At 58.9% G+C, this 10,437-nt stretch overlaps 1 protein-coding gene across 1 annotated transcript in view; it reads left to right on the top strand.

The window, feature by feature from the left end:
- Window positions 1-5,348: 5,348 nt before the first annotated feature.
- MAPK8IP1 (mitogen-activated protein kinase 8 interacting protein 1) overlaps window positions 5,349-10,437 on the top strand; it is an 11,327-nt gene continuing 6,238 nt past the window's right edge. The window contains exons 1-4 of the mRNA XM_077767477.1: window positions 5,349-5,421; window positions 7,193-7,345; window positions 7,542-7,617; window positions 8,563-8,668. Of these exons, the coding sequence (XP_077623603.1) occupies window positions 5,349-5,421; window positions 7,193-7,345; window positions 7,542-7,617; window positions 8,563-8,668 (408 nt within the window). The remainder of the gene's footprint in view (window positions 5,422-7,192; window positions 7,346-7,541; window positions 7,618-8,562; window positions 8,669-10,437) is intronic.

The raw sequence follows: 10,437 nt of genomic DNA, 5'->3' as shown, positions 1-10,437 counted from the left end.
TTCAGCCGGGGCTGCTGTGTGTGGGCTTCCCCCACCCCCACCCCATCCCCCAGCACAGACACACCGATCCCTGGGAACGCGAGGGCGGCTTGGTGATGGGGTTCCCTCCCTGGACAGGTCCCCAGAAAACCCCTCAGCCTCAGGTCCAGGCTGACAGCTGCTGCACAGCCATGGGGCAGCTCCCTCCGCCATTCCACGTCCTAGGCTAGGAGATTCAGAACTGGAATTGGAGGAGGGGGCGCTCAGGCCTCCTTCTGCCCCACTTTGGTACTGCGGCAGGGCCTGGGGTCTGGATTGAGATCCCAGAGGAGGTAGGTAGCCTAGGGCTTTGCCTATGCCCAGTCGGAAAGCTTCTGAATAGAGATGGGAGCTGTCTGGGGTGCCCCGTGGGTCCCAGTTTCTTGGAGCAACTGACAGCCTTGCTGGAAGGAGGAAGTTGTGGGCCCTTCCCCTAGCCCTGCCCGGTCCGAGGGGCCTCACTCCCAGGCCTGGCATGGCCAGGACCCTCTGTAGAATTGGGTCCGCACTGACTTGGGCAGGTGCGTGCAGGTGCAGAAGGCTTAGACTCAACCAGGAAACCCTACAGCCAGCTGTAGTTGGGGGAGGTCTGGTTTGAGCGTAGCAGAAGTAGCCAAGGACATTGGGTGGAAGGTGTCCCTGCTGGAGCAAGGACCCAGGTCTGTGATGTGAGTTCCCCTTCACCCCCTCCCTGCCCACTCTCTGGTGTTAGGCAGTTAGGAGATGGATTTTAGATAAGTGGCCAGTGGGTGTTATGGGGAAGAGATGGATGTCCTTCCACCATAATCCTGGCCCCATTTGGAGAGGGGGAAGAGGAGGGGGTAACTGCTCCAGAGCCTAGGAGGAGGCCTAGATATACCCCATTGTTTCCCTGTCCAATGAGCTGGTGCCTTCCCTTCTCCTGCCCCCCACCCCACCCCAGCCAGGCCACAGCTGGGCTCTGGCGCCAGCCTCTCTCTGGCCAAGGGGCTGCTGGCTCCCCGGCCCTCAGGTGTGTAGGGGCCCCTGGGGATCTCTAATGGCATCATCAGCACTAGAAGCCTCCCTGGAGGCCCTCAGCTGTGGAACCGGGAAAACCGAAGGGAGGGGACCAGACGGAGGAGGCCAAGCGCGAGGGCTCCAGGGCTGGGGCCTCTGTGGTCAGTGCCTCTGAGTGATGGCTGAGGTCTGAGACCAGTTCTGCCTGGCATGGCATGCCCAGCCATGGGGCACATATCGCCTTCCTACCAGGAGGCTCCTCTGTGGTAGAACAGCTTAGAGGAACCTGGGTTCCAATCTGAGCCCCACCACCTTCTAGCTGAGTGACCTGACAATCCCATCTATTAGGTGAGCTAATTAATATTGATTCCTTAGTGTGCATCGAACATCAAGTCGGTGTTCAACAAGTGTCTGCCCTCCATGCTGGTGAGCATTTATATAGCTCATTCCTGTTCGGGGCATTCCCAGGGCAGGCTCGTTTGCCCTTGTGGCCGTGGGTATTGGTCTGCCCATTTTATAGATAACAAGATTGAGGCTCAGGAAGGCAACGGCTTGCCTGAGGACCCCGACGAAGTCAAAGCCTGGGGCCATCTGTGTGTATTCAGTCCACGCTGCCTCCAGGCCCTGTCTTTGGCCCAGAGAACAGCTTTGCCTCCCTCTACCTGCTTCCAGATCCGCAGGTGACAGTGCCCTCCACCCCACCCCGCCCCTGGCAGGCAGGTTATCATGAATGCTTTAGTGAGGGGAACTGGTAAGGTGGACCCCAGCCAGTGAGCGTTCGGTCCCGGCCAGGTGGGCGAGAACAGCAGTGTGCCAAGGCTGAGGCGTGGGCTGGCCCTCCAGGACACTGTGGCCTGGCTGTGGGGACAAGGCCAGCTCGTGGGAATAATAAAGGCAGTGTCTCCGGCCCCACATGGCCCGCCCTGCCTGCTCCAGCCGCCCCTGCTGACCTTTCCCTTGTCCCGCCTCGCATAGCCCTTCGCCCAGCGCGGATTAACCCTGGATGGTTACTGCTCTCTCGCGGCTCTTTGGTGGGGTCGTGGGTCCAGCCGGCCTGGGTTTGCAGTCTGGCCCAGCCATCTTAGCTGTGTGCCCCAAGACTGGGCACTTGACCCCTCTGAGCCTCCATTTCTTCTCCACGATCCCAGTGTTGTTCCTGGTCAGGGTGGTCCTGTGACCTGGATGGGACAGCACGCGTGGACTGTGTCAGGGGCTGCGAGGAGCTGCGTTCATCCCGGGCTGCTGTCGTTGTGACTCGGTGTGTGCCCCCAGACCCACTGTCAGCTTCCAGAGGGCATGAGGAGTCAGTATCTGAACTTTGGTTTGCTCACTGCCCAGCATAGAGTAGGTGCTCAGTAATGCCTTCTTGGCTTATTATTAAGGATAAGTTGTGTGCTGCCTTCCTGGAGCTCAGAGAAGAACAGGGCATGTTGTCAGAGAATAACAATGGGAAGTGCTGACCACCCCCCCTCCAGCGCCCCAAGAGGCACTCCCTTTGCCCAGCACCCTTCTACATGGTTCTACAAGCACCGTTCTAGAGTGCTTCATGCTCACCAGAGCCATAGAAACAGAGGGTTAGTATTATCCCCACTTTGCAGATGAAGAAACTGAGGCATAAAGAGGCTAGATAAGTGGCAGAGCTGGGGTTTGAGTGCAGGCCCTCTGCTTCCAGAGCCGCCCTGGAAAGCGAGAGCCCTGGGGGAGAGCGTGTGCTCTCATGCTGTGGACATGGAGGGGTGGAGAGCCTTTGTTTGTTGGTAGTTGGTTCAAATAAGTGTTCTTTTTTCTTCCTTCTGATTATAGAAATGCTCCAACCAGTTACTAGTAGTTACCCCTGGATGTGGTATCAGAGGAGAAATTCTCCCTGATTTCACGTACTTCCGTTATTATTGGACTTCTCATTTCTACAAGCAGCATTGGTTACTTCTGTAACTTACAAAATTAGAAAAGAGAATTTAAAATTAACGTGGTCCATGTTCATTCTAAGGACAACTCTAGAAAAGAGACTTTCAAAAAATGCCCACTGGATACGCTGAGCTCGGCTCCTAGTGAACCCCCAGTGTGGGGGGCAGACAATGGCCACGGCAGGGTTTCACCCCCACTTCTTTGACGGCAGAGCCTTAAAGTGGGTCTCTGACTTCTTGGCTTGGGCCTCCCATGGATACTACAAAGTGGGGTCACTGCCACCCCTCCCACTTAAGGGTTCTTACCCATCCTGGGATGTCACCTCTGTCTCATGGCCATACCCTTGTATTCATTTAAAACATCTCTACCAACATTAACTGTGGGCCCTGCGGTGTTCTGGCGCCCGGAGCTGCGGGTGCCCTGGTACTTCCTTTAGTAGACATTTATTTGGTACCTACGGTGTACAAGGTCTTGGGCTCTGTGCACGGATTAGAACAGAGGTGGGGTGTTGGTGCCTAGTTGAGCATGATGACCCCTGCCCCCCGGAAACCACTCCACAGCAAGGCCAGCAGCCCCAGAACCAGGAGCGGGAGCCTGGCGCTACGCTTCTGTCTGAAGTGCAGAAAGTTTGTCAAGGTGAGCAGAGGAGAAACGATCTCCCCAGATGCCACCATGTCTCACAGCCGCGTCTGTGTTCGTGTTTCTTCCTGCGTGTGACTCCTCATGTGAAGCCATGAGGTCCTAACATTCTGTTTGCTCATTAGAGTAATTGCCATTTTCCACATCAACACAGACTTTATAAAATCCGACCAAAAGACTGCACAGTATTCCACCCCCGGGCTGGCCACGATTTAACCAGCCGGCCGGTGCCGAGCTCTTCCGTGGTTTTTCGGTTGTTTGCCGTTATGAGAGATACGCATCCCTGTGTGTAAAGGTTTTTGCCACGTAGGGTTATTTTCTCAGGCAGCTTTTCAAAAGTCAAATCACCGGATCCCAGAGTCCCGGCTACATATCAGCACCGAGAGCTTTAAGCAGATCGGACACATTCTAACCCCAAGTAGGGACTGTCCCATACGACTTGTTTCCTGGGATGGATTCCGTTTTTCACGGGCGGTGACTCCAGGGTGGACATGGTCAGGGAGGGAACTAGAGACGAGAGGAACAAAGCTAGCCTGGCCCCAGTGTTCCCCAGAGCTGGTGGTGGCATGGGGTGGGAGTTCTGAGGGTGCTGGGCCGGCCCCCCCCCCGGACCATTTCAGCCCGCACGTCCCCAGAGGCCTGCACATTCTGCCCCAGATTCTGATGTCGGTGGGGACGCGGGAAGTTGAGTTGAAAGGGCACCTGACTTAGAGAATTTTAAGGGGAAAATCCAGAAAGACCAGATGTTCGTTCAGTGACCATTTATTAAATACCTGTCAGGCACCACACCGTTGATGGAGACAGACACAGCCCCGCCCTTGCAGGCCAACTGCCCCTAAGGGGACCCCCCAACTTGTCTCAGAACCCAAAGGGCTAATGGCAGCGACCCAGAACCACCGGCGAGTGGGCCTGAGAGAGCCAGGAGCAGGGCTGTTCGGCCTAGTCAGGGAGGTCAGGGAAGGCTTCGTTGAGGGAACTGGGTGGGGAGGAACGGGGGGCGGTGACACCCTACAGTGGGGGGGGCCCTATGGAGCTTTCAGGCCACAGGCAATGTTGGCCCCTTTCGCTAAGTGCCAGGGGAAGCTGTTAAGGGACCGAGCTGGGGAGGGGGTGGCAAGACCAGGTTTGCATGTCACATGCTGGTTTGCGGTGCCCGGTGGCGAATGGCCTGTAGGGGAGCCAGAGGGAAATGGGGAACCAGCCTAACTGAGAACCCCCCAGGAGCCGACCATTTGCTCAGCACACACAGGGCGGCAGAGGGACAAGCTGCGTGCCTGAACCATAGAGGCTCTCTGTCGTGAGAGGGGCCCCTGGGCACCATGGCCAGGACGCAAGGCCACGCAGCTGGCATCCTCACCTCACAGAGAGCCAGGAAGGGGAAGACAGGAATGCCTCTGGACAGCCAAATGCCTGGCTCGGCTTTGGCCTTGCTCAGCGAAAGCCGCGGCACTTTGCCACTTAACCCTTACTTTGCACACACTCCTAACTCAGCCTGCTGCTGGGCTGAGACGGCCAGCTGGGCAGGGCTAGGCTGCCACCAGAGGGATGGAGAGAGCAGGAGACAAGACGGCACGTGGAAGGGAAAAGTCCGCGTAATAAACCCCAGAGCACAAAGGCATGTTTGNTGGGGGGGGTGTGTTCAGAATGTTCTAGGCCTGAAGTAAGGCCTAGAGCTGAGGTTCGTGCGGGAAGAGGGGGCCCTCAAACATACAGACTGCAAAGGTCAGGGAGGTCTCGGGAGAGCAAGCCCATGCCACGGGGTCACCCACTGTTAATGTGGATGAGACCTCAGGGACCATCTCACCCGAATGGGCGAGCAGGCCTGGCGGATAGGCAGCGGCTGCCCCTGGAGGGAAGCCACCAAGGCCTCCAGATCTGGAGGTGAGGGATGCCGACCTGCCCAGGGTGTGCGATTCAGCTTGAGGTGGCCTCCTGGTGCCCAGGGCTCAAGTTTCCGGGCGAAAGGGGGGTTGCGGGGATCAGAAGAGGTCCTCCCTCCCTACTTCCTTTTCCTCTTCCCTCCTCCCCTCCAGCTTTTCCTTCCTCTTCCCCTCCTCCCAGCCTGGAGGGCCCAAGGGTCTGTTTTGCTTTCCCTCCACAAAGGGCCTCCCCTGGAAACCCAGGACATCCCTGGAGGAGCGGGAGCTAAGGGCGGGGGCAGGGCGGGCAGGGGGTGACCCACAGGAGGTCCTGACCTCCTCACAGCGCTCAGCGATCCACAAACGTTCTACCCTGTTCAGCCTCACTGACACCCTCGAGGTCGGGGAGGGAGGCAGGGATGGAGCTCAGGGTTCCTCATCCGGAAAATGGGCGAAATGAAACCCTCGTGCAAGGTGGTAGTGAGGACTCAGGGAGATGTGCCCATGTGAAGAGGGTTGGCGGCCAGGGCACGGCAGCTGCTCGGGAGATGGAGCGGCCCCGTAAGTGCAGGAGTCAGGACCTGATCTCTCGCGCCACCTGTCCCCAAGCCTGCTGTGGTGACCATTCTGCCATCCGGCCTTGTGAGGAGGAAAAAGGCAGATGAGCAGCTCCCTTCACCCACCCCACCTCAGCTGGAAACCAGTGCAGGCTTCCGAGCCCAGCCCAGTGCTCTCTCCCCCGTCATCCCACAGCTGGCCCCACAGGGGACCCTGCCTGTCCCCAGACCTGCCGTCCCAGGCAGTGGGGATGTGGTGTGATGTCGAGGGTGCAGAGATGAGCTGAGAAGCGCCCCTATAGCCCTGCCCTGAACACTCTGGCTTGAGAGGAGCAGGTGGACGCTAAGGATGTCCCTTGACAGACATGGAGCAGGTGTGTACCGAGCACCTCATGTGTGCCAGGTGGCCTCACGAGCTCTGCCCTCCAGGAGCAGACAGTCCAGAGGGAGCTGGGAGGGTGGGGACCTGTATGCATCACCTGCCCGGCACAAGGGTGGGCGACGTGAGCTCCATCCGCCTCCGCAGCAGCCTGGTGGGCTGTGCGCAGTGACAGAAAGCTCCCAGCAAGGCTGAGAGTGTCCACACACAGTCTGCCTTTAGCCCTGGCCATGGAGCCTCCTGTGCCCACAGGCGCTTCCTTTTTCCTTTTTTAAAATATTTATTATTGAGAAACAGAGAGAGCATAAGCGGGGGCGGAGGGGAGAGGACAGAGAAAAGGGGAGACACAGAATCCGAAGCAGGCTCCAGGCTCTGAGCTGTCAGCACAGAGCACGATGCGGGGCTCGAACCCACAAACTGTGAGATCATGACCTGAGCTGAAGTCAGACCCTTAACCGACTGAGTCCCCCAGGCGCCCCCACAGGCGCTTCCTGAGTGCTCAAGGATGAAACCCCGGGGAGGTGACAGAGTTTTCTCTCCTGCATGCTGGTGGTCAATAGAAGCCGCCCAGACCCACCTCCGGCAGCACTGTCTGGATGCTGCCTGGGCCCACAGAAGCCTCCCTGATGAGGTGTGAGGGCTGAGTGCATTGCTGTGTGGATGGGGGCATCCATTCATGGAGAATTTCAGAAGCCCCCCCATCTCACCACCAGGTGCCCTGAGTGCGGCACTGGCCCTTTAAAGCAGATCAGGGTTGGCTTTTGGGGGGAGACATCCCAGATTTCTGCCATCTGCTTACAGGCCTGGTCCAGGGAGGGGGGCCACCCCAGCCCCCGACAGGGGCATTGGAAGGGCAGGTGGCATCGATTGCAGTAACCCGATCCGATCTCGAGGGGGAGGCTGCAACGGGCGGCAGCAGCAGCAGCAGCAGCAGCAGCGCAGGGCCAGGCTGGGAAGGAAGCCGCCTGCAGCTGAGGGCTGGGCCGGGAAGCGCTGGGGCTGGGGCCTGGGTCGGCAGCCACTGCCTCTTCTCCTGGCCCATCTATTTTTAATGAGCTCCCCAGGCTTCTGCTGCGGGCAGGACGCAGAAAGGCAGGCCCCGGCGGTGGAGGCCCGAGGCCCCAGCCCTGCCCTGAGCCCTAGCCCCCCAACCCTTCTGGGCATGAGAGGGTGGCCCTGGGGCCCTGCAGCCCCCCGGCCGGGCAGGGCTCTCCATGAAGCTGGTGCTGAAGATGGNGAGCTCTGGGTCTCTGTTTGATCTGACTGAGGCAAGAGGCAGAGGGTGTGGGCCTGGGGCTGGGGCTGGGGCTGGGGGCTGGGCCACTACCTCTCCTGGTTGACCTTGGACTCCTGGGTCTCCGCTTGCTCTATGCCTCAATCTCCCTGTCTTATTTGGGGAAAGGCTCAGAATTCTCCCACATGTCCCACCCACACCAAACTAGGTGGAGCGCCCAGGGCTAGGGGCGAGCCAGTGTAGGGGACAAGAAGACAGTCACTACGGCGGGCACGGGGCACAGGGCTGGCCTGGGGGTAGAGGGTTCTAGTACAGCCAGTTACGAGTTGTGCTCTGCTCTGTCTGCAGAGCTCACAACATCTCCAGCCCCAAACCCCGGGCCTCCCTTGACCCCTCTGGAGCTTTCTGTTCATGATCGTGTGCTGGGTTGAAGAGATGAAGAGCACAGAATGGGGGTGTAGTCTCTCCTGGAACAGGCTGAAACTAGCCACGTTGACACCAGATTTCCCTTCACTTGCTCCCAGGGCTCAAGAGGCATTGGCCTTCCTGGGCTGGGGGCATGGAGCACTCCTCTGAGGCTAGGGAGGGGCCTCTGCCAGCACCTCGGGTTTTTTCGCTGCAGGGATTGCACGGGCAGCCCCCTCCTCCAGGCGTCCCTTGTCGCTTCTCACCTCTGCATTCTCCATGGGTGAATTGGCCTTGGCACCTGCCTTGACCCTGGGAGGCATTTCTCTGGCAGAGCTGAGGCTCTGACCAGCTGGGCCTTCGAGGCACTGCCTCCTGGTTGGCACCAGAATGGAGTCACCTGGAGTAACCTGGAGCCTCCCCTCTCCCTGCCTGTTACCCCTTGCCTTGGCTCACGTGGACAAGTCCCATCGTCTGGGGGCTGGGATCTGCTTTCGGGGGGCTGCCCCTTGGAAGAGGTACCAGGGAGATGTCAGTGGACCAAGTAGTCCCCCTGGGTTGGTAACTTTGGCTTCCTGTCCTCGCCAGGCTCACCCATGACATCAGCTTGGAGGAGTTTGAGGATGAAGACCTCTCAGAGATCACCGAGGAGTGTGGCATCAGCCGGCAGTGCAAAGACACCCTGTCCTTGCGGGTAAGAGTGGGGTTTCATGAGCCCCTGGGGGGGGGGCGGCAAGATGGGTAAAGACAGGAGTGAGGGCATCCCCACATCTACAAAAGGACTTGCAGGGTTTGTATGGCATCCTCATCGAAGGAAATGGCACCCAAGAAACACATCCAATACGATGCTTGGCACATCTTGGGGGCTCAATCAGATTTTTTTTTTTTTTTTTTAATTGCTAGGAGCTATAAGGCAAGAGGCAGCTCCTTCAGCTGCCCACAAGAAAGGAGAGGACAGGAGGTCTTCAGATATAGGGCAGTAGCAATTAGTGCCAGAGTTAAGGGAAGGCTGAGGACTACCCTAAACCATTGGCAGAGCAGCCTTGGCAGAGGGCCTGAGGCAGAGCAGGGTGGAGTCTGGTAGACTCTGCAGTGCTTGGGACAGGAAAAAAGAGCCAAGGCACTCCCTCGGCTGCCATTGCACCAGCTCACACCACACAGCCCCGCAGACCCTCCCTGGCCTGCAATTTTCAAGGCTCCTCTGGAGGGTTCACCTAGCATTGCTGCTGCTTTCAGCCTCCTGGCTCTCTCTGTTCCCTAAGTTCTGCATCCCGCCAGGAGGTCCTCAGCATCTGGGTAGCTTGGGTCAGATAGGGGTCCCCCTAGGTCTTTTCAGAACAGGAAGAAGGGGCCATTGGCCAGGAAATAGGAGGCAAAGCACAGGACTAGGCTGCAGACCCCAGAGCTTCTGTCGGCCCCCCAGGAGGGTGGGTGGCCAAAGTGGACACGGTATTAGAGGAGAATGGTTAGCAAAGGAGAGCTGCAGTGTGAGCCGGGGTGGGGTGCCTGTCTCTGGGTTGAACTCCAGTTGCCTGTTACAGAGATTCTGAAAGCCAGGCAAGGGGTAGCCGAGGGGTAAGGATAACCCTCCAGTACCCCCAAACCCAGGCCAGCAAGGGTGGGGAATGGTCCCAGGGCCCTGACATAGCTTCCCTAAGGTGGTACACCTGTTCCGGAATCCCACACCACCCTTTCACCCAATGTGCACCCGCAGAGTTTGGGAGACGGTGGTCCCTGCAACCAGCCAGGGCCCTGAGGCAGTACCAGTTAGAGATGTACCCTGTGGGGCCTTAGACAAGCTCCATGGGGCTTTCACACAGTCTTGCCCGTGAGTCCTCAATCTCTGGGAAGCTGGAGGGAAGCTAACTGGAGAGGGAAGTGAAGGGTCAGGGGATCTGTCCAAGGTGCCAGGGAGTTGGTGGCAGAGCTGAAACTAGACTGGAGCTCTGAATTACCAAGGTTAGGATGGCCTGAGAGAAAACCCCAGGTTGGAGGGTTCTCCGACTGTCGAGAGGTGCTGCGGCCGGGTGCCCCCACGTGCCCCTCCAGCCAGCATCCCTCTTCTGTTAGCACTGCGGCCCTCTCTCCATGCTTCGGCCTGGCTGGGACTGTTTTCCCAGTTTTCCTCACTGCCCCCTTCAGATGCTAACCTTCCCCTCCTCCATCCCTTGTGGGGCCCTAACTCCTTGGCGACCCTGAGTCCCCATGGCAACAGCGGTGACCTCACTCTGGGCTCGGCTTACAACCCCGGTGAGGTCACCGGCCGTTGCCAAGGGAACGGGAGAGTGCAGAGTGTCAGGAAAGAGGGCAGCGTGGGGAGGGGAGCGGTGTGGACCGCCAAAGGCTCCGACTAGCTTGCGGAGGGGTCGGTCTCGCGAGTCCTTGCGAGGGGCGGGAGGGCGCGGCCCCCTCTCTCCAGGCCCCTGCCCCTCCTCCCTGCCCTCCCCCGCCGCGGCCGCGGAA

The sequence above is a fragment of the Crocuta crocuta genome, unplaced genomic scaffold (assembly GCF_008692635.1).
Source record: "Crocuta crocuta isolate KB4526 unplaced genomic scaffold, BGI_CrCroc_1.0 scaffold330, whole genome shotgun sequence".
Lineage (NCBI taxonomy): Eukaryota > Metazoa > Chordata > Mammalia > Carnivora > Hyaenidae > Crocuta > Crocuta crocuta.
Note: the sequence above shows the minus strand (reverse complement) of the source record. Positions and strands in the feature narration are given on the sequence as shown.